Source organism: Mya arenaria, chromosome 6 (genome assembly GCF_026914265.1).
Source record: "Mya arenaria isolate MELC-2E11 chromosome 6, ASM2691426v1".
NCBI classification, from domain to species: domain Eukaryota; kingdom Metazoa; phylum Mollusca; class Bivalvia; order Myida; family Myidae; genus Mya; species Mya arenaria.
Genome location: NC_069127.1, coordinates 74,949,173 through 74,975,217, shown reverse-complemented (window position 1 = coordinate 74,975,217; position 26,045 = coordinate 74,949,173). Strand labels below are relative to the sequence as shown.

Below are 26,045 nucleotides of genomic sequence, written 5' to 3'. Positions count from 1 at the left end.
CATAACTCTTATTTGCATGTAATCCTAATCAATTTTTGAATGGCACTATCATAAAAGGGTATACTCCTAAATTATTGTGGTTAAAAGAACTACAGTCTGTTGAAGTTAGATTCATTACGAACGGAATGTCACAGAGTGCTATTATCCATGTAATAAAGGAGAGTGAATAGTGAATTAAGTGTAAACCAATTTGATTTAGTTTTAGTTTCAGTATATTTTCGATCGGATCATTGAATAGAATAGTTGTCGATACTGTCCTTTCTAAAATGCCAATTGTAAGAAAAGTGTAACTGAAAACGCAATTATACATCTGATATGTCCTAAATTTATCAATCTGTATAATTCGATCTATTTCGTTTTCATTAATTAACTTTTGGAAAATCATGAACTTTTGGAAAAAGAAAAACAAGGACAAGAAAAAGGTTGTGTATGACAACTTTGAGGAAACGTATGACGTAAGTAAAGCTTACCAATAATTTAATTGATAGTGATAGCAATCGTAACTTTAATGTAAGTTTCAACCCTGGCAAATATTTATATGAATGATTAATACTGAATAACAACTAGTTTACCATGTTATGCTAGGTTCTGCAGGCATAACATTAATATATATACTAATAGCATTAAGCAAACCCTTTGACGTTAGCGTTTTATCAAAAAGACAGCTGTGCATGTGCTCCACCTAGCCGGGTGTTCAATAGACAACAGTATGACAAATACCGATTAAAATATTTGAATCTCTTATTTGTGAAGATTAAATGTTGAAGATCCTCTGCAAATGATATTTAATTTTGGCATCGAATAAAATTGTTTTCTAAATTTGGATCGTATAGGCAGACTCTTTTTTTCTAGCAATTCACATTGTTATTACAAGATACAAAAATCTTTATTAAACGTCGAATATATGATACATTAGATAATGAGTTACATTAGCTCAATGAGCTATTTTCCGACATGAATAGCAAACATACATACCATAACAAAACTTAACAATGAACTGGGGACCTGGATATTGAAAGGCATACAGTTTTATATAGGCAACAAATTAAAGAAGTAATTACAATGGTCGTTTCTTATTATATGCATGCAAACTAAAAAAAACGTAGGATGGACGACTTGACGCATGTGAGTTTGGTTTGTGGTCACCCAGCCGGACAAGTGGGTTTCTTCCTGGTCCTCCGGTTTACCACACAACTAAATCTACACTATCGGGTAAAATCGTGTCAACGAGGGTAATTAATATAATGTTGTAATAACTTGTTTCAGAATCGTTGTAAAAAAATAAGCTTAAATTAATCTAAGACGGATAAGAACAACAACTAGTTTTCCCAGCTGTACGGCCAGTCCACACGCACACAATTCCACTGCTTGACAAACACATGTAGTTTTCAGAATAAATTAAGTATAATTTTAGAATACATTTTAATCAGCAAATATTGAAAGTAACATTATGTACATTGGAAATACAGCATGGTATAGAAGTGAAGTTGGTAAAAAATGTAATAAATTACATGATTTTTTTAAGTTTCGTTTGTTATAAAAAGTCTTCGGAAAAGATATTTATTCGGAGTCGATGAAACAGGCTATTTCATTATTATGTTTGCAATACCAGTCATCACAGCAGCAACAACTTCAATTAAAAATACTGAAACCTATGTTTTTAATATGACTAAATTGTTACGTAAGCGAATAACAACGCAATACAGATAATAATTTTGTTACAAAGAACCTCATAAACGAATTCAAGTAACAGTAACAACAATAAAACAAAAGAGAATATCCTGTGAGACTTGAACTTGCAACTTTCAACAAGTCAGTTCTCTGACAAAACCATTGAGCTATCCTAGACGTTAAAATACTTCTTATAAATTGTACTACATTGATTTTAGCATTTGATTCTCGTCAAACGTACGGAATATAACATTACAGTACACTATCAATGTAGCATGTGTCATAAATGCAATATAAAAAAGTAAAAACAGAAAATGGCTAATTCCTCGGGGATCGAACTCGAGGCGATCTCATCGTGGGAATGTCAACAATTACATCGCATATGTGACCATTATACCATATCGATATGCATATGCAATCAATTGTTTTTGCGTTAAATGACAAGATACACTCTGCAATAATGTACCTGTTTTCTATTTATAGAATAAATTTGAAACTCTTAACCCCGTTGATAATTATATGGTTAGTCCCTAAAATACTTCGCACTTAAATGACACAAAACTTAAAACAGGTAATTTCTTGCCTAGCGAGAAGTGAAAAACCTGATTTGTATGTTCAAATCAGAAACCCGACCAATTTTAACAATCATTGTCAATCAAGTTGTTTTAAACATTCAATACAATTTGATAACTTCCTATTAACATATTCAAATAATTAGATTCTGAAAATTAGACAATTTGTATAATGTGTTTAATGTTGAAATACATATAAGTTTTTAAAGTCGTGTATACAAAACAGCTGGGAATATAGTATATTAAATATTATTGAAATTGAAAATCTGTTCCAATAATATTTTAAAAATACTTTTACATTGAACCAAAAACACAAGGGTTTATTTTGAGATGGAGGCTTTTGTTCTTAATCATGTCGAAGTAATATGACATTGTTATATCTGTTAACATAAAAAATGATTAAATTATTTCAGGAAAGATACTGTCAGCCTTCAAATGCATATTATGAACCCACGCCGTTTGGTAAGAACAGTTCAGTGTTTAATTTCGAACGTCACACCACCTTATATTATATATATTCTGGCACACCACACCTAGTGTCTTTAATCTTCACCTTAAGATCATGAATATGTGATAAAAATAACATGTAAATGATGTCAGTTTGAAGTATTTCGTTGCCATGACGCGGGTCTGTTCTCAGTAACCATCACGCCCACTTTAAATCTGAAACATAATTTAACGTTTATGTTCATCAAAAAAAGATAAAAACGTGTATTGCTTTTTCTTTTTGTCAATTTTTAATCAGTCCATACAATTTCAGCTTAAATTATTGGAACATTAAAACTACAAGCCTTATTAGGAACCATATTTGTTATTTTTTTGTTCTGTCTAAAATGCGAATGTTAAAAATGTGAAGGAGTTCCTCTTATCTATTGAACCATGCAGTAAAACGGTGTTCTTATTAATTATAAAGTCACATATTTTAAATTCTTTTATTTTCAACTGATTTAACGACATATTTTCCCGTAAATTCTGCACACTGTCGGTACTATAAAGGGCATTTCTAAAGGTACTACTTGTGAATATCGTTCAATTAAAATCGCTTTTATATTATATTCACTTCCATTTCCACTTCCATTCAAATGTATCTATTATACTACACTTAACTTCGCTTATAAATGCATTAACGTTTACAGTAGTTACGTCTATCAAATACAACCATGCTTTTCTTATATTTACTAAAAAAATATGATACCACTAATTGTCAATAGAATGGTTGAATGACAGCTTGCGTCTTGTTATATGTTATATGTTATTCCTTGAACGAAGTTTTAAATATTTGCACGGTCTTTTGGACTTGAAATCCATATACCATTCTTATTATTTGCCATATTGAGAACAAAACAACCAACGGTGAATGAATTGTTTTAGTCATTTCCAAATAAATCACACTGCTCATCATATAAAGAAATTAGAAATGATTGAAATAAGGAAAAGAAAATCAACTTTAATTAAAAAAAAATATCCAATATTATTTCAAAACGATCGGATGGCTAAGCCTCAGTTCCAATATTATAACAGTTTTCTGTTAATCGCTTGGAGAACTATTTCTGTTAGCCTTCTCTATCATTTATTCAGATATTTGAATGCATCATTTATCTACATAATATTGTGTCGTCTTTTAATATCTAAAATATTAATATTATTATTAAATATATATTTTGCTATTGGACTTGTTCCTGTAGATTTTATTATATTATTAGTTTCCCTATACAATATGAAACTAGGTAGATACACATGTAGGGCTTTAGACAGGTTTTACAAAGGGCAGAAGGCTGCAGAAAAGGGTAACAGTGCTAATAATTGTAAAAGCACATGCCATCCAGGGTTTGAAATCAGGTTAATTTGAGTTGTTCAGTTTCAATATTAAGTGTATAGGTATTTAAAATCAAATACCTAATGCATGAACAAGAGAAAGGAACTATCAAATTATATAAATTTATCAATTCTTATAAGGCAGAAGGGTGCACATACCGTTCTTTATTAGTGCAGATTGTTGCTCCAAGAGAAGAACAGCTGCAGCGCCACCTATAACTCATTTACTAAAACCCTACAGGACGTGTCACTAAGTATTTAACTTTTTTATTTTCAGGGGGAGGACGAAGACATAATTCCGAGGTAGGGTTTTTAAGTGGCTAAAATATCTTTAAATAAAGTAGATAATTGTACTAAATGTGTTCATGTCTAATTCAAGATGGTATTTTAAACGATTATATTAATAATTTCAATAGAATAAAAACAACTGGTAAGGTAAATAAAAACTAAATATTTTTCTATAAATTTTAAGTAGTGAAATGAGCAATGTAAATTGGGAGATCGTGAATTGTATTTACCTGAATATAAAACTGATTAATGTATTTGTCTTTATGGAATGAACCATTATGTAACAACCAATAACAAAGGCTCAAATCTTTATCTTTTATTTTCTCATATAATAAATGCATTTTTGTCAAGAAGTACACGTTCAATCATTTTCTGTTTCAACTCTGGAATTACATTAGCATTAGTTAGAGGAATTTTCTTTAAACTGAACTATCTCTAAAATCTGCAGTAAACTTAATATTTATATGATCAGCTGATGAAACAAGGTTTTCGTATAAGATGCACATTGCCGTAATTGCAACGTTGTTTCAGAGATTGACTAACGCATTTTGGAATGCATACTACTTATTTTGAAAGCACATGCTTTTTGAAAGCGTTAATAGCAACTATGTTTTCAACAGTTTCATTTTTCTTTGGGATTCATATGAACTCATTTTCTTGACTGAACAGTGAAGCATTGTTTGAAGCCGCTCTTAATTGTTTTTTCTTAATTTTATATACATGTTACTGTACATTAACATCTACAGTTGTGGTTAACTGGCATGCGCAATATTTAAATTACACCAATACAGAAAATGTTTTCCAACAGTTCATCAATTTGTTTACAGGTGGAGGTACCGGAATATCAAAAGCTTGTGGATATTTACAGAAACGACATTCGACTCCGTTTGATTCCGAAACAAATTCTTCACTTGCTGTTCTTGATGGGTGAGAGTTATTTACTTAAGGTTGTCGTATGAGGTGTTGAATGGTGATCATAAAATATCCCAACCTGCATCTATAAAATGAATGTTTGGTTCAGTCCCATAAACAAAGGACATGTACATAATAGAATATTTGCCATTTAAACATAGTATTGGGAAAACCATATGCATAGCAGTAGCCTTATCATTTGACTGCTTTAAAGGTGATGTCATGTTTTGGCAGCATTGTTCCTCGGTAATGCATCTGAAAACATTTATATTGTGACTATTATACTCATTGATACCGAAATTGTGGAGAATACATTTGAAGTAATTATTCTGATTGTAGTTTGGATCGAAGCTAATCCGGTACAGTCAAGGAAAAACTATAAAACTGTCGACAAAACCACACGCCCACTAGGACGCATACACAAACATAATTATAAATTGATATGTTGAAAAAGTGGTAGTAACGTTTTTCAAAATCATGCAAATCAAAACAACCTTATTGAAGGGTTTTATCCGTCTGTATTTTAGTTTTAACACACTAAATGTTTGTAACGCTTAATTTTGTCATACAATAAAATGTGCTTTTTTTAAAGAACATAAGCGAATCCCTTAAACACGCATTGTTCAATCCTTATTTGGGTTGCTTTCGTATTCAAAGCCGTGCATTGCCTAATGGACCACGACATTGTTCACGTATTGCTGGTATAGACAGTTCTTATTTTTATATTAATGTCTGCGTTGATATGTACTTTTTTAAAACTCACTTTGTTGCAAATTTCGTGCGATATACAACAACAATATTGAATATACAGATGCTTGTGGTATTGCACATAACAAGTAACAAAACTATGGAAGGTCGGCGCATCTGCCTTTACATAGCACAAGCACAATACAATGACGTCACATTCTTCCCCAAGGAGTGAAAACACTAGTTCGAGAAGCCCTTTGATTGATAGTGTTACGAGATTAAATACAATTTCAACATCTCAAAACAATTTACCCGGTTTAATGGTATAGGGTCAAAGTCAATGACATAGAACACATCCAACAATCAGAAACATGAAACAACAACACAAAACTAAATATAACCAAAACTTGAATACAACATTTTTAGATAAATTGATATATTGTAAATAATCCTCAACTTACTGAAAATACCAAATTAATGTTCCTTGAAGAACTAAATCTAAATTAATCAAAAACGTATGATCAAGATCATACTTTTTAATCTTCAGCTGAGGGTGAAAATTGACCATAACTTTTTATGACCAGCGAGGTGATCTTAGTTTGAAAGATGTTAGTATCCTTCTCCTTTTACTGTATATCGATTAAGTGAACGAAAGAATAGTCGGACATGGGTGAATTTCTATTCCCTTAAAGGACAGTAGCCTGCATGTTAATGCAAGAATCTAGCTCTCATACATTGAGGATTATCTTTTTCAAAAAAATTTCAATTATAATTTCGACATAAATGATGAATAGAGTAAAGCTTTGAATATAATAAAGCAATTTATGTCAAATGGATGTTTTTGAATGAATGCATCGTACCTTGTTACATAACTGCTCCGGCTGATTGTATTTGGTCGTTGGATATTCGAAGCTATTCAAATGCGTGTGTCGAATTTTTGTGGTGTTTTAGTGCTGTTTCACACGTCCAGTGTCTTTATGGCCCTATCTTATTTCTCTAAAGAGGGTTTATGCTTAAAAAATTGTTTGACTGGGCTTGTCCATTCAGATTTCATCGTACTATAACGGTTGTACTGAAGTACAGGGACCTTTCATTAGTCTTTAAGGGTAAAATTTTCGAGAATTTGTACAATCAAATTGATATTTTACCTAGTTCGATGGTTTTAAGTGTTAACAGAAATGGCTATATTTAAAAATGGATCATTACTTTCGTCTGTAGATAAACTATATCATATGTGTTCGTTTCATTGACAGAAGATGATTAAAGTCTACAATCAATTAAAAGCAGTTTGTTTGATCTAACCGTTATCGTATATGACAACTACTATAACGTAACCATGTCAGTTGTTCAACATTTTATACAGTAATGGCACTTTTTATATTGACATTTCACCAGATGACACTGATAAAGATGCGATAAAAAGACTAGGAGAAAGTGGTCCAGCTCCTGCGACAGACCTGCTTTTGGACTGTATTAGATCATCCCCTGATCAAGGCAAATGGCGAGAGTTCATCAACGCTCTTGAGAAAACCAGTATTAAAACCTTTTTTCACTATACAACGCATAGTTTATATATTCTTGTGTATTTATGCTTAATTAACAAGGAACACAATGGCATGCTTACTAAGAACAATACATTCTGGACGAGGTATCACTTGTATCAAAACGACAAACATAACTTACTTCAGCTCATTTAGAATGTGTTGAGATCACATAACCATTATTCAAAACCGGTAGGAAAACAAACTATAAATTAAATTTGTTATATTACTTTACTGTAAAGCGACCTCGGGCAGGTTTGTTAAAGCTAAATTGTATAGCATGTGTTTGCATCAATATTACCAGGTTCAATCATTTCCGACATATGTTATAACTTTACTGATTTTAAAACGGTAATTACCTTATACAGAATACATTTGTCTGGTAAAGAAAATAAGACGCCAAAAGGTCAAGGATGACACCGATGAGAGGGAATACATAAGAATAATGATGCCACAGCTTCGAAATTTGATTAACCCCCGAGAAATTATGGCACATCTCTTGTACCACGACATAATAATATCAGACGACAAAGAGGAAATAGAATGCGTGATGTCGAACAGTGGATCTATTGAAGCCTCTGAGTTATTATTAGAAAGAGTTTCAGGGAAACACCCGAACTGGTATCCAATATTAACAAGAGAACTTATACAACATGGACACCAAAGTGCTGGCAACATATTACTGGAAGGCATTTGCCGAGGTATGTGCATATAGTGTAAGGGTAAGAATTCATGAACGTTGTATATCCGTCTGTCCTCAGACTTGCTTTAAACGACTTTTGTCCGTCTTCATTGATATCTCATAAGGAACGCTGGAAGCAATGACCATTCAAAGGGATAGACATAAATAAAACCGATAGCCTGCTGAAATTGGTGTGTTACAATCCAAATTTTGGATCAACTGAAAAGTGATGTTAAGGTTTAAGTAAAGTCGTACGAATTTTGCGGTACACTAGCTACATTTTAGCCATATTTTTAACCACCAAAATGCTATTACCAAAGTTATTGTATTGCAATTTTGCACCAATGTGTGGGTAATTGGATTCTACATTTACTAGTAATTAAACAATTATTAAAAGTCTTTTATTTCTCATTTAACATGAAAGAGATTCAAGGCAGTACTAATGTCGTTTAAATACCGCGACCATCCCTCATTTTTAATTACTACACTAGCATGGATATATTCAATGCTGATAATTATGGTTTTATTCCAAAGTATAAGTATTTATATTATATCTTTTTGATCATAATCATTAAATGAGTGTACTTAGATATAAATTGTTGACAGTTGGTCCACCAAAGATTTTTTAAGCTGCATTATCAATTTAAGATAATATGCATTATCATGAATTTCATATTCAGATTAGTTAATTTACACTAAGCAAAACAAAAATGTTCATGTTCAATACAGAAAACACATTGAAGGAGAATCCTTCTATGATGACTCCTGGGACTCGCTCAAAATCAGACTCCCAGCTAATGCAGCCGAAGTACCAATCTGTGGCTGCTGCAACTGGAATTGGTATGTTACAAATTACGTCTGTCTGTCCTGTATTCACATAACGGGACAATTCGGCAACAAGAAACTTCGGCCCAGCCAATATGGCACCAAATTTTTGTCTTATGGTGTGTATAATTAGTAATTCATTTACTTTTTCTGCAAAGATAAATGCACTTCGAACATAATCATTTATCACTCCGGTTAAATCACGAGGTATTCCTCCACTACTCAACCCATTAGATGGTCAGTGCGTTGCAGACGACCAAAGCAAGGCCGAAATCCTTAATGATTTCTTTGTATTTTAGACCTACGTTGACGATTCAACTCAAGTATTACCTGAACTTGATTTAACTAATGATGATGCTAAACTTGATTCGATTGTTATCGTACCTTCCGAAGTCAAAGGTGCTATAAGTAGTATCTCGGTTGGTAAAGCATCTGGGCCTGATGACATTGATCATCCTATTTTACTTGAAGCTTCTTCAGAACCTAGCAAGCCTTTGTGCGAATTGTTCAATGCTTCTTTAACTTTTTGTATTGTTCCGTCTAATTGGAAATGTTTGCGCTGTCTTTAAAAAGGGGGATCCTTCCAACCCATCAAATTATCGCCCAATCTCTCTTTTGAACACTATGGAGAAAGTCTTTGAAAGAATTATATTTAAACATGTATTCAACTTTCTTCGTGATACCAGTTTTTTACTCGATCCCAATCCGGCTTTCTAACAGGTGATTCTACTGTTTCAATTCAAATGCGAGTTGTCTTTTTTGATATAAGTAAAGCAGGCGCCAGTGTGTGGTCATTCCTGGAGCCACTTTGGCATAAAAATCAATTGAAGCTGGAGTTCCCCAGGGCTCAATTTCGGGTCCTCTTTTATGTCTTATATACATAAATGACATAGTAAACGAGATAAATTCAAATGTCAACCTATTTGCTGATGATACAAGTCTATTTGTTATAGTGGACACCCCCCAGACTGCAGCTTTAAAACTACAGACAGATATAAACAAAATATCTATTTGGGCTGATAAGTGGCTTGTAAAGTTCAATTCCAACAAATCTGAAACAGTGGTCATATCTCGAAATCGAAACAAACCCATTCATCCGTCTGTGTACATGTTTGACACTGAAATCCCGTTTGTTGAATCTCACAAACACCTGGGTATTTTTCTTTCAAATGAGGGAAATTGGCATACTCACATTAACTATATTAAAGAGAGTCTAGAGTAAACATCATGAAACGTCTACGCTATCAACTGGATAGGAGGTCTCTGGAGGTTATTTATTTTTCTTTCATAAGGCCAATCTTGGAGTATGCGGATATCATCTGGAATAATTGTACACAGTATGAAAAAAATGTTCTTGATAAAATTCAAAACGAATGCGAACGCATTGTTACTGGTTGCACTCGCCTTGTTTCTCTGCGTCTGCTTCACATTGAATTTGGCTTTGAGAGTTTGGAAACAAGACGTGAAAAACACAAGATTTTACTTTTTTACAAAATGAAAAATGGTCTCTCTCCTGATTATCTGTCAAGTTTGGTTCCTCAGACAGTCGGTCAAGCATGAACTAGATTACTTCGAAACGCATCCAATTTCTCTAGCATTCGTACACATACGTCACTCTATATAAATTTATTCCTTCCTTCATCAATCTCAGCATTGAATTGTCCAAATACTCTGTTTTATTATGGGAAACGTCGATTACAGGTCATTCACACTCGCTTACGGAACGAATGCAGTTCATTGAACCATCACCTTTTTGTTAAAAATATTGTGCCCTCATCTCTTTGTGCATGTGGAGTTCAGGAAACAACATATCATTATCTTCTTATCTTTCCCCTTTATACTGAACAAAGGAGACTTCTTTTCAATTCTGTGGAGGCTTTGACTAACGCAACGCTTCGCAATTTACTATACGGTGACACTGCCCTCACAGAAGAACAAAATAAGACACTGTTCGATGCAGTTCACCTCTTTATTCAAATGACAAAAAGATTTGATAGCCAGTGACAGTCACTTACTACCTAATATCAATCCCTTCCAGGATTATCTCCTTTCTGTGTACATGTTATTTAATACTACCAATTAGGGCTCAGTGAAGAAAAGGCACTGGTTCATCTAAACCAACAAACCACCCTACCCTCTTTCTTCATTCTTATCCTCTTTACTATCTTATTCTGCTCTCAAAATTAACGACTTTTGTATTTGAAAAGTGAAAATAAACTAAGCTTATTATAGCTTTGTTTATCACACAAAATGTTTAACCTTTAACTACTTGCTTGTCTGAGTACATCGTATGTAAAAAATCTTTAAATATTTAATAAAATTAAATGAAGCCAAATCACATTAAACATTACCATCTGATCTAATCCAACAATATCAATATCATTGTGTCATCTAGATTGTAAGCTGTACAAATGTCCGTCATTAAATATGTACTTCTGCTAAAGTTTGGAGAATAACATTTTAAGATATATTTATCTTTCGTTCTAATCCTTTTCTAGATTGTACATGTGTTTTCTCTTTGTCTTTATAATATGTGTGTATACGTTGATGAATAAAATATGTTTAAACTAACATAATCATCATATAAATTTGACCATGGGTCATGTTGGCTTAAACAATGTTTATGTTTATACAGGTCTTCTTCTTCTTCTCCGCCCCTCCCCTCCTCCTTGTCCTCCTCCTCCTCCTCCTAATACACATGCAGCTATATTTATTCCTATATGCACACGAGAAACACACACATTCCAGCACGCATACACATAGTAAAGATAGCTTATACATGTGGAGATAGAAAGAACAGAAAAGGAAGACCCTGTTATATTTGATATAATTTGTACTTATTAGTGAACATTTAAGCGTGTGAAACAATTAAACAATTTATGCTTAAATTCTCCAAAGCAGCTTAACATCTTGTAATGACATTGGCAATACCATTTTCTTTCCAAAAGTTGCTAAGCTTACACCACCAATCCTCAGTTATTGAACACGCCCAAAATAAATACTCTTAAGTTTCTATATTACAATTACAAAAATCAATATACTGCTGCTTTCAGTTTATATTGAAAGATGCACTTTAACAGTAAGACGTATCACAATTAATACATTTGTTTTAAATTGTCGAAAAGGATGAATAGATATCGAAAACAATGGTTCTTGTTAAGAATGTGTTTATTTTGAAAGAAAGGTGCAGAAACAAGGCTTTTCTAGCTTATGAGACGATAGTTGATTTAACATTTGTGCGTTAAATACACGGTTACAATTTTGTTTTCAGAAATAAGAAAAAAACATAAATGTATCATTAAGTAAGTAGCTAAAGGTTTATCACTCATGATTTATTGTGTTATACATGTGCATGTATTAATTGAGCCGCGTCGCGCGATTTTGGGCCTTCGGACATATTTTTGCTATTACAATGTTTTAAGGTATTTGAATGCCATGTACTTTCAGAAAGATATTCAGAAATTTTCATGTTGATATCACTTAAATTGCGTAAGTTACGTGTTTACAAGTGAGATCATGTATTGCGCATTTTGAATACTAAATTTGACGTCATTCAAATGACGTCGTAATGAAAGTACATTTTTCAAATGACGTGCAAAATTATTGTATCAATATTACAACTAGCTTATAATTTAAATTATTTTCTTATCACAGAATCTTTAAGGAACAGAAATTAAGATAATAATAATGAATCATTTTTGTATTTTAAATACATTTGGCCGTTTTAAACACAGACTATCAATCCAGTCAAAATATGTCAGGACGAAATCCATGGTTGCTATGGAAACATGAGTAAACTAATGGTCATAAATTATCGAGAAAATGATGCACCAATGACAAACCTTAAAAAGAAAGAAGTCAGGAAGAAATTGATTTATATAGAAAAATCATTATTTTTGGCATTTTTTATTAATGATTATTTCCTTTGTAATAATTATGTCCGAAGGCCCAAAATCGCGCGATGCCGCTCAATTATAAATACGAGTGTCATTTTAAATGATAGAATGTAAGGAGCGTCAGGTAAGTTAACGTCATTTATTAATTCGAATTGGATTTTATACATCTTATAACATTCGTTTAAGTTTGTTTCTTTGGAGTAGTCTTTTTTCTTTGATTTTGAAATCTCTGCAGGCCTCTATTTGAACCTTGTATATGGTAGTAAATTATTACTTATATCCTTTAAGGTGAAAAGTTTGTTTAAAGAGATTTTGCGCTTTATGCACTCCACCAAAAAGGCATATATTTACAGAATTGTATATTTGTGTTTTGATAGATCCCACTCGCAAAACGACTGATTTTGTTAAGTTTAGACCATCAAATGATTTTTGATTTCTATTGTTAAAAAGTTGCGTCGTCAGCGAAAAAATATGCTTGAATTCTATTTCACAAAAAACAACAACATTTTATTGTATTATTTTTGCTTATATAATGTAATAAAAACAGATATAACGATAGATGAGGATAAGGGGCAGCCTTGGCTGACACTTTTGTTGAATTGTAAAATAGTTTTATCCATTTGATGATATCGTCTCGGAAATTCATTTTGTTTCAAAACATTTCATCATAAATTCATGATTTACAGTATCAAATGCCTTTTCAAAATATGCAAAGAATTTTAACACTGGTAATTTGTTTTCATTAAAATTATCAAATATCGTTCTAACAGTTTCTCTAATATAGCTTATTTCAAAATCTTAAAACCTGTTTGTGAAAAACTTAGGTAAATGGTAAACGTTTATTTGTTGTATTTTTAATTAAAAATCCCTATAGATTGATCCGACTCTGAGACCACCATCTTAATGATTGTTTAACTATAGTGTCATTTTGTCGAGCCCGATAGTAGTGATCTAAACAAAGGTGTCACAATCGTCGATCGCTGTGTGTGCGTGCGGCCGTCCAACCGATGTTAGCTTGTCCGGATTGTGACTTGGCAATATATACGGATTTTAAAACAACTTACAACACAACAGTCTTGTAACCATTACAGGAAAGCGTGTAGCATGCAAAGTCATTCTCAACGGCCATTAATTAAATTCCCTTGCATTTTGGCTTGTCCATAACCTGGCCATGCTTAGTGTGAATTTAAAATGATTTGGCACTCATGTTCAACATGTAAGACGGCGGTTCGCATGTAATACCCATGTATATAGGTCAACACTTAAGGTCACGGTCAGTGTCATTGGTCCAAATCTTTTGTATTTTGGCTTCTCATGGCAATGTTCACCATGAGTAGACAGTGTATCGCGTTCAAGACTTATATATCATATACAAGTGTGGGTCAAATATCAATATTATAAACATGCATCATTATTCATATATAATTCTTAGTTGGTTTGCTAAGTTTGACATCACCGTCATGCATCAACTTTGAAACAAAACATTCAAGGTCAAAGAGAACTGTTCCATGCTTGGATTTTAAAATTCTATAACTTTGAAAGAATATTGTAAAATAGTTGTTTTTGTTCATATCAAACACGTTTCCAAGCATATGAACATGATTGTTTTCTAGTCTTAGTATGAAATATAAAGACATTTAAAATTATTTCATTGCTGATTTTGCAACAGTCAATTTCAGGGCAGATCTTGTTCGAATACGAATGTGTTTTGTCATGAAAGGTCGCAAGCCCAAAATACAGACATATTAATGATATAATGATGGTACTGACCCAAGGGACTTTTTGGAGTCATTTTCATGCACGTTACATGTTTATTTATTTATGTAATTGTACTTTTTTATTGTGTTTAAAGGAGATTGCATTCTTAGCTTTTAATAAGGGGTTTTTGTTTAGATAAAAATGTTAACTACTTATTTCAGATTACTGTTTTAAAAATCGCCTTAAGTTTGAGTTATGGAAATTTAAATATCACTTGCAGTACTTAAACAATTATGAGTAGTTGTGAGTTACAAACTCTATAACTAATATGCATTCATTGATGTTCTCTACTAGTCAACATTTAAACAATTGTTTTCCTTGTTGTATTCTCGACGATGAAACATTCCTTTTACAATAAAACTATTAGCTATAACTTGCAGACATGTCGGTTTATTTCAAGATTCCTTTGTTTCATTATTGTAACTTTTCTGGCTTTTCTATCGGCAAATGAGTACCTTTTTTATTCGTAAGATAATGCAACAACTTGACATTGACGTCGCATGGAAATAACAGTGTATGTATGATTAATTTGTTAAACAAATAAACGAACTACTTCTTAGATAAGAAAGGTAGTATAAAAGGTTTTGTGAGTTAAATTTAAACAATGCATTCGGTTTTATGGCATGTTTGTTATTGCGATAAATGCATTTTTTTTTATCAAACTGAGGGATTAAAATGTAAAAAAGGTTAAGCATGGATAATCATACATGTCGATAAGTTTGCAGTACTAAAATATATCGCGACCTGGACTTTGAGCCTGTAGGATATATGTGGTTGAATTTAGATCAATAAATCAATGAATATTTCAATTATTTTTATGCTTAAGCAGTTAAAACATCTTTAAGTTTTGATATGCTTTTGGAAATGTATCATTTTTATTTTTTATAATTAATTGAAAATATTTAAAAAATACTTAATATGCTTCTGTAATACGGGCCCTCTTTTACTTCTAACATTTATTTCAATATAGTACAGTAGCTTGTTTATTCAGACCATTGTATTCTTACTTACTGTTGAGCAAACAATCATGTGAATTTTATTTTAAAAATAATAACTGCTCATTTTTCATTTCATTTCTCATATAAACTCCTGTTTTTACTATACTTATAAACTGGAAGAGAACAGAATTTCCCTTATTCATCTAACACTCGTGTCATACTTAAATGATGACTGAAACATTGAACTTTAAGTTTATAGTTGTTAGATTTAAAGCACCTGGAAAACCTATGCACCAAAGGGTGGCATATATTTATCTGATCGCCATTCTTACTATTTTGACGTCAGTTGACCAAAGGTCAAGGTCGTGGTAACCGTGAGCTGAAAATTCGATTTCGTAAATAACTGAGGAATTCTTGCATCCATGTTCCTCGAACCTGTTTTCCTGGTAAATTGCATCTGCTTCCTTGTAGTCATGTTTCATAAACATTTTCGGCGTCTTTGATGGTTGGCATCAAAACTAGTCTTGTTCTATGTTATCTACTTACAGAAACACAATATCCAGCATATTCAGGCAGAAATTATGCCTTCAATAAATTGGTGGGTATACATTTTATTTTTCATTCAAATCTTATTTGCTATTCATTTTGTCATATCTATTTAATACGATCGTTCCAATTTGAATATGGTATAGAATAATGGCTTTTTTATTAATAATAAAGAGTTTATTTCATTAGCCTATACATTTCGATGAAGACGAGGACGAGGTATACATGGATATCGATGAAGCTGAACTCGATGTAAGTTAAATATATTGCTGGCTATTTTTGTGCTCTTTACAGTAAGCGGCTAATATGTTTAACGATTAGCTGCACATGCGTGATGCTGCTGTGTTGCTTTATCATTCATAAACGTTAATGCCATTTTCAACTGTAAAACTGATGTACTGTGTCCTGTTTAAGCACGAAACAGTCTCTCAATTCCTACAGCGATGTTCTCTCCGTACTGTTTAAAATGATTGTAGTTATTTTGGAAATAATACATAAGAGGCAAAACATCAACAACAATAACAACAACAACAGTCCTAAATCGTACAAACCCGTTGCTATTTTCAGAGACTAGAGGCGAACAGACATTCTCCTAAACGTGAGCGAAAAGTTCGCACAGTAGACTTCAGTTATTTAACACCAAAACATTCGAGGAAAACGTATAATGAGGTATATTAATACAAAACAATGTATTTATGAAGACTGAAAACAAAAGGAAGGTGAGAATGTGTTCAAAATTTCAAAATTAAAAGTATTGTGATCTCTGTTTAATGAGGTGGAAAAGATTAATAAATGGGGACAGGGCAATTTTTGGTACCACAATTATTTGAAAACCGGACACTTAGTCTGATGCTTTTAAAACCCCCACCCGTATCGAAATATGTTTAAGAATATCCCCTCATAAGGCATTGTCAGCTAGCAGTAGAATAGATCGTCGGTTATAATTAAGGATTGATCACAGATTTTTGTAACGATTAATAAATGCAAACTCGTTATCAAATTCCATAGAACATTGTTTCCAGGAATCTATATTTAAGAAGTACATGTATTACAAACCATATGACATTATAAAGACTGGCCAGTCAGCCCCCGAAGGTGCATATAGACCGAGGCGTAGGCCATATGGGACTGCCTGGCTGGTCTTTAAAGTTCCATATGTCACGAAGTGGTGCGTCATATTTCTTATATTATGCCAAAGATTTTATATTATAATTCAATATGTTTAAATAGCCTTTGATGTGTTTTATAAAAAGGGTCATGTTATCTGACGACATATTTTTGCTGTTGTGAAAATCGCAAAGCCACTCTCAGCAGTTTTATGACGTCAACGGTCCAAATTTTTCTTTTACATGTTTGGATCGGCCAAAAGTACTACATGGACCGGTGATGTCTTAAAACGTTTTTTTTTATTAAAATACTGTAATATACGGACCGATTGACTTTATCAATACACAGAAGGGACACATTTGTGTGTGAAAATGATAATACAATATATATAACGCCTCGGTCCATATACTCCTTCGGTGGTGGACAGGCATGCCATTTAATTCCATATGATCCTCAGTGGTGTGTAATATCTCTTAAATACTGTGAATGATGTGCTAAATCAAATAGGCTTTTAGTTATATATTTAAATAGTTTCTAATGAGACAAAATTGTATTTAAGGTTCATTACGGATTCCTTACTTTATAAAATATAACGTTAGTTGCGAGCAACAGTTTATTTGGTCAATTAACATAATCTAAAAGTGATATGTTCTGGCATAATTGGTCCTCTTAACAAACTATAAATGCGCTTTTGTATGGAGAAAAAGAGCAAGTCCGAAAGGATCCGCTTGCTGTTTTTTTATTGCAAAATATATTTAAATAAAAGCTCACTGTCGCACCTAAATGTGTTTAAAACAGTTTTTCTGAATCATAAGCCAAATAAATAACCTTTTAAATTAAATAAAGTAAACTATCGTTTTTACAGTTTCAATCATAAAGTACTGTGTTGATAACGACCAAATCGTACCGAGGACAAGGCTATAAAATGATTTATTGTTCGAAATTATATTTTTTACAATTGGATTGCAGTTGATTCCAATTATGCAGTACATGTTTTGATAAATCAGCAGTCTATCGTTTTGGTTTTTAATTGTATAAATCCGTAGATTGAAACATATACTAGACCTGAAGAAAAAGATATAATCTTGAAAACTAAGCTGCGACGGATTAAACGATTCATTTAGGTAAATATATATGAAACTCCTTGATCTTTACATGAAGGCAAGGAATAACAAGAACATGAACGTTATTTCATATTTGTTTGCCTATTGTTATAACGTAAGGGTTATTCATCAGCAAATTAACGTTAGTTTGTCACTTCGATCTTGAACAAGTGTCAAATTATATAACGATGCTATTTCGTCATTTAAGATACACACATTAATAAGCGTACCGACAAATATAAAACACACATAACAAGTTTGATTTATGTAGTATTTTCTACTAGTGTGTATTAGCACAATACAAAATTGTTAATAGTCATCTTATTTTTTGCTCAGATACTGCTTATAATATATCAATTAGCAAACCGTTCTGCGAATAAAAAAATGAAGCGTATACAGCAGTTTTGAAATGATGAGAGTCATTGTATTTATTATTATTTGCGCTGTTTAAATTTGACAAATGATTACAAATGCAGAGCAGAAATGAAAACTCTTTTTAAACTTTGTTTTTATTACTTGTTGTTATCATCGAACATTATTATAATTAATTTTCAGGTGAAAGCAGTACATTTCACTGGCCCAGAAGAAGGTAAGTAATGAAAGCGGACCGTCCTTGTAATTGTACACCCCTTCGCACAGTTGCGGTAAAATAATGACAAATGAAAAAGAATGATACTTTCTGACCTTACTCGTAGAACCAGGTGCTGGAAGGTTAAACATTTTACCACTAGACACACTCTAACGCCAGCAAATATACCATTTATAGGATAAGCAAGTTATACGCATACATTGTCGGTTAGGGACAAAACCTTCGTCAAATTCGGTTTAAAACTTGAAGAGCATTATACGCGTACAGAAATTAAAGTAAATACCCTACACTTTTTCACAAATGTGATAATGAAAGTTATGTTGTTGAAATGGGACTGTAAACAGGAAACTTGTATTTAATTTGTCCTTGAAGTTTTCACTGTATTTTTTAATGTGATTGCATTTCAGACGACAAATCGTCTATTTATACCATTCCACCGCCAGATTACGACGACGAAGAACCTGTAAGTTTTATTTTGGGGTAAAACAGTTTTAAAAACCCTTTTTCTGGAAATTTTGCCCCCCCCCCCCCCGATTGTGAATGAAAACAAGATAACATTTTGGTGTTTCTTTAATGCCCCTTTGATGAGTTATTTCTTAAATAATATATTGATTTTTAGTTTTAACAATTTTGTTAAAATCTTGCAGTCAAAAAAAGATTTTTTTGAATATAATTCTTATACAAATTGGTCTACATTCATTTTAAACAAACGTAATTTTAATATTGGAAACTAACCATCAAATAATTATGATCTTACCATGTACACAGCAGCTAGCAACATAAGATATATTCAATTGCTGATTTTGACACACTGACGCTTTTTTGAACTGATGTGAAGCCAAGCAAATACTAATTTACCAAGAAAAGTAATAAAAAGCATTATAATCGGCTAGCAGTTGATTAAAGGTGTTAAGTTATTGCTGTGATTATGTTTCAACAGGTGGAGAAACGTAACTCGAACGTGTTCAAGTCTTGAATCGTGCATACAAACGTAGAAGTAGAATTCACGTTTACATTATATTTTTGTCTTGAACTCATTAAAAAGAGACGATAAATAATTGGATTAAAAATGCCAACCATAAGCTATTATCAAATAAATCATTGTAAAACATGACCATTAGTGAAATTACATTGTTCATGAATTGTAACCAATATAAATAGGTAGGGCGGTTTCTCTTGTTTATGATCGAAACTTGCATCAAAACTTGGGAAAAATTCAAGTACAAAAGCAAATCATAATTTAACCCGACACTGTGCATTATGATCATATAAGTCAACACTGTACACCATGATCAAACAAGTCAACACTGTTCATCATGATCATATACGTCAACACTGTACACCATGATCGTATACGTCAACACTGTACACCATGATAATATACGTCAACACTGTACACCATGATCATATAAGTCAACACTGTACATCATGATCGTATACGTCAACACAGTTCACCATGATTATTTAAGTCAAAACTGTACACCATGATCACATAAGCCAACACTGTACATCATGATCGTATACGTCAACACTGTACACCATGATCGTATACGTCAACACTGTACATCATGATCGTATACGTCAACACTGTACACCATGATCTTATACGTCAACACAGTACACCATGATCATATAAGTCAACACTGTACATCATGATCGTATACGTCAACACTGTACACCATGATAATATACGTCAACACTGTACACCATGATCATATAAGTCAACACTGTACATCATGATCGTATACGTCAACACAGTTCACCATGATTATTTAAGTCAAAACTGTACACCATGATCACATAAGCCAACACTGTACATCATGATCGTATACGTCAACACTGTACACCATGATCGTATACGTCAACACTGTACATCATGATCGTATACGTCAACACTGTACACCATGATCTTATACGTCAACACAGTACACCATGATCATATAAGTCAACACTGTACATCATGATCGTATAAGTCAACACAGTACATCATGATTATATAAGTCAGCACATTACACCATGATCATATAAGTCAACACTGTACACCATGATTATATGAGTCAACACTGTACACCATGATCATATACGTCAACACTGTACACCATGATCATATACGTCAACACTGTACATCATGATTATATAAGTCAGCACAGTACACCATGATGATATAAGTCAACACTGTACACCATGATTATATAAGTCAGCACAGTACACCATGATCATATAAGTCAACAATGTACATCATGATCATATAAGTCAACACAGTACACCATGATCATATGAGTCAACACTGTACACCATGATCATATACGTCAACACTGTACACCATGATCATATACGTCAACACTGTACACCATGATCATATAAGTCAATAGTATACATCATGATTATATAAGTCAGCACAGTACACCATGATCATATAAGTCAACACTGTACACCATGATTATATAAGTCAACACTGTACACCATGATTATATGAGTCAACACTGTACACCATGATCATATACGTCAACACTGTACACCATGATCATATACGTCAACACTGTACACCATGATTATATAAGTCAGCACAGTACACCATGATCATATAAGTCAACACTGTACACCATGATTATATAAGTCAACACAGTACACCATGATCATATGAGTCAACACTGTACACCATGATTATATAAGTCAGCACAGTACACCATGATCATATAAGTCAACACTGTACACCATGATCATATAAGTCAACACAGTACACCATGATCATATGAGTCAACACTGTACACCATGATTATATGAGTCAACACTGTACACCATGATCATATGAGTCAACACTGTACACCATGATTATATAAGTCAACAATGTACATCATGATCATATAAGTCAACACTGTACATCATGATCGTACACGTCAACACTGTTCACCATGATCATATACGTCAACACTGTCCATCATGATCGTATACATCAACACAGTACACCATGATCATATAATTCAACACTGTACATCATGATCATATAAGTCAACACAGTACACCATGATTATATAATTCAACACTGTACATCATGATCATATTAGTCAATACATCATGATCATATAAGTCAACACTGTACACCATGAGCATATAAGTCAACACTGTACACCATGAGCATATAAGTCAACACAGTACACAATGATCATATAAGTCAATAGTATACATCATGGTTATATAAGTCAGCACTGTATATCATGATCATATTAGTCAATAGTATACATCATGATTATATAAGTCAACACTGTACATCATGATCATATAAGTCAACAATGTACATCATGATCATATAAGTCAACACAGTACATCATGATTATATAATTCAACACTGTACATCATGATCATATTAGTCAATACATCATGATCATATAAGTCAACACTGTACACCATGAGCATATAAGTCAACACAGTACACAATGATCATATAAGTCAATAGTATACATCATGGTTATATAAGTCAGCACTGTACATCATGATCATATTAGTCAATAGTATACATCATGATTATATAAGTCAACACTGTACATCATGATCATATAAGTCAACAATGTACATCATGATCATATAAGTCAATAGTATACATCATGATTATATAAGTCAACACTGTACACCATGATCATATTAGTCAACACTGTACATCATGATCATATTAGTCAATAGTATACATCATGATTATATAAGTCAACACTGTACACCATGATCATATAAGTCAACACTGTACACCATGATCATATAAGTCAACACTGTACACCATTATAATATAAGTCAACACAGTACACCATGATCATAAAAGTCAACACTGCACACCATGATCATATAAGTCAACACTGTACATTATGATCATAAAAGTCAACACTGTACACCATGATCATATACGTCAACACTGTACACCATGATTATATAAGTCAACAATGTACATCATGATCATATAAGTCAACACAGTACACCATGATTATATAAGTCAACTCTGTACACCATGATCATATAAGTCAACACTGTACACCATGATCATATACGTCAACACTGTACACCATGATCATATAAGTCAACACTGTACACCATGATCGTATAAGTCAACACTGTACACCATGATCATATACGTCAACACTGTACACCATGAACATATACGTCAACACTGTACACCATGATTATATAAGTCAACAATGTACATCATGATCATATAAGTCAACACAGTACACCATGATTATATAAGTCAACACTGTACACCATGATCATATAAGTCAACACTGTACATCATGATCATACACGTCAACACTGTTCACCATGATCATATACGTCAACACTGTCCATCATGATCGTATACATCAACACAGTACACCATGATCATATAATTCAACACTGTACATCATGATCATATAAGTCAACACAGTACACCATGATTATATAATTCAACACTGTACATCATGATCATATAAGTCAACACTGTACATCATGATCATATTAGTCAATACATCATGATCATATAAGTCAACACTGTACACCATGAGCATATAATTCAACACAGTACACAATGATCATATAAGTCAATAGTATACATCATGGTCATATAAGTCAACACTGTATATCATGATCATATAAGTCAACAATGTACATCATGATCATATAAGTCAACACAGTACACCATGATTATATAAGTCAACACTGTACATCATGATCATATTAGTCAATACATCATGATCATATAAGTCAACACTGTACACCATGATCGTATAAGTCAACACAGTACACCATGATCATATGAGTCAACACTGTACACCATGATTATATAAGTCAACACTGTACACCATGATCGTATACGTCAACACTGTACACCATGATCATATACGTCAACACTGTTCACCATGATCATATACGTCAACAATGTACATCATGATCATATAAGTCAACACTGTACATCATGATCATACACGTCAACACTGTTCACCATGATCATATACGTCAACACTGTCCATCATGATCGTATACATCAACACAGTACACCATGATCATATAATTCAACACTGTACATCATGATCATATAAGTCAACACAGTACACCATGATTATATAATTCAACACTGTACATCATGATCATATAAGTCAACACTGTACATCATGATCATATTAGTCAATACATCATGATCATATAAGTCAACACTGTACACCATGAGCATATAATTCAACACAGTACACAATGATCATATAAGTCAATAGTATACATCATGGTCATATAAGTCAACACTGTATATCATGATCATATAAGTCAACAATGTACATCATGATCATATAAGTCAACACAGTACACCATGATTATATAAGTCAACACTGTACATCATGATCATATTAGTCAATAAATCATGATCATATAAGTCAACACTGTACACCATGAGCATATAATTCAACACAGTACACAATGATCATATAAGTCAATAGTATACATCATGGTTATATAAGTCAGCACTGTATATCATGATCATATTAGTCAATACTGTACATCATGATCATATAAGTCAACACTGTACACCATGATTATATAAGTCAACACTGTACACCATGAGCATATAATTCAACACAGTACACAATGATCATATAAGTCAATAGTATACATCATGGTCATATAAGTCAACACTGTACACCAAGAGCATATAAGTCAACACTGTACACAATGACCATATAAGTCAATAGTATACATCATGATTATATAAGTCACCACTGTACACCATGATCATATAAGTCAACACTGTACACCATGATCATATAAGTCAACACTGTACACCATGATCATATAAGTCAACACTGTACACCATGATCATATAAGTCAACACTGTACACCATGATCGTATAAGTCAATACTGTACACCATGATCACATAAGTCAACACTGCACATTATGATCATATACGTCAACACTGTACACCATGATCATATACGCTAACACAGTACACCATGATCATATAAGTCAACACTGTACACCATGATCATATAAGTCAACACTGTACATTTTGATTATACTAGTCATTTAACAGTGTACAGTTTGAATTGATTTGTAACATTACGAATCCCATTAACGGTATCAAATTATGGCTGAAAATGCAAATCAAAATATTGACTTTCTGCTTTTAAATCTTTCGGTTTTTGAATGAGACAGAGAAACGGAATTAGCTGTAAAATGCTTTGCACCAAAACCAAACTGGCATTATTTAAAGTCATTATTCAAATCACACCATTCATGTATTATCCTTTTTAAAATAAGATAACATATCTTCGAGGTGACATTGACTAAATTGATAGCTCTGTGGTTTGTATGGTCCGTTTTTCCAGGTTTTTATATCAAGGGATACTAACTCGCTTAAACCAAGCTTTTGGGTACGTCAATTATCATATTATTTTGTGTTTGTTTACCATTATTACTCAGGTGCAGCCGCCATCGCCTCCATCTCGTTTACCAATCAGGACAAGGCCGGATCTGGTAATAAACAATTTATTTCAAAGGGGTAAAAACCTTTAAGTCTGCATACCAGTGTCTGAATATATTATCACTGACATATGGATTCTACTTTGTTCAGAATTTTTATCATAGCACGCCTCCTCGTCGTCGTCTGCGTTGTCAATTGTTTTTAAAATCACCTTTCACATTCCGTATTCAACCTTAACAAAACTAGAATGTTTCATATCATGTGCACATCTTTTCGATGAAGTTTGATACAAAACGTTATTTTTACTGAATAATTACTATTTAATGGTCGAATTTGACCAAAGTCGCATTGTCCGTTATCTGACAAGTATATATAAGAGTACCAAAGTTTGTATTCATGTGTATGGGCATATTACATCGGTCAACTTATAACGAGCCATACTGCATTGAAATGTAATGCATTGTGAAAACACCTTAGTAATTCAGCTTGCACTGTCAATGTCCCAAATACGTTGTGTATATGTATGCATGTTTATAAAAATATCAGGTAGTTTTGAAAGTTCGCTAGATACATGGACTTCACGTCTTGGCTTGGTATATGGGAAAAATAACACACAAAAATGTTATGTAAAATCGAATAGATTGCTTTTGTTTAGTATGTGTAAATCATGCCCTAAGGCATAA

At 32.7% G+C, this 26,045-nt stretch overlaps 1 protein-coding gene across 1 annotated transcript; it reads left to right on the top strand.

Moving 5' to 3' along the window:
• The first annotated feature begins 262 nt into the window (after positions 1-262).
• LOC128238040 (uncharacterized) lies at positions 263-26,045 on the top strand. Its single transcript, XM_052953607.1, has 14 exons — positions 263-455; positions 2,657-2,705; positions 4,336-4,361; positions 5,174-5,273; positions 7,341-7,478; positions 7,855-8,187; positions 8,898-9,008; positions 16,134-16,183; positions 16,321-16,383; positions 16,699-16,800; positions 18,897-18,930; positions 19,338-19,393; positions 25,362-25,415; positions 26,040-26,045. Exons 1-14 carry the CDS (start codon positions 384-386, stop codon positions 26,043-26,045), a joined length of 1,194 nt encoding a protein of 397 aa, XP_052809567.1. The 5' UTR covers positions 263-383.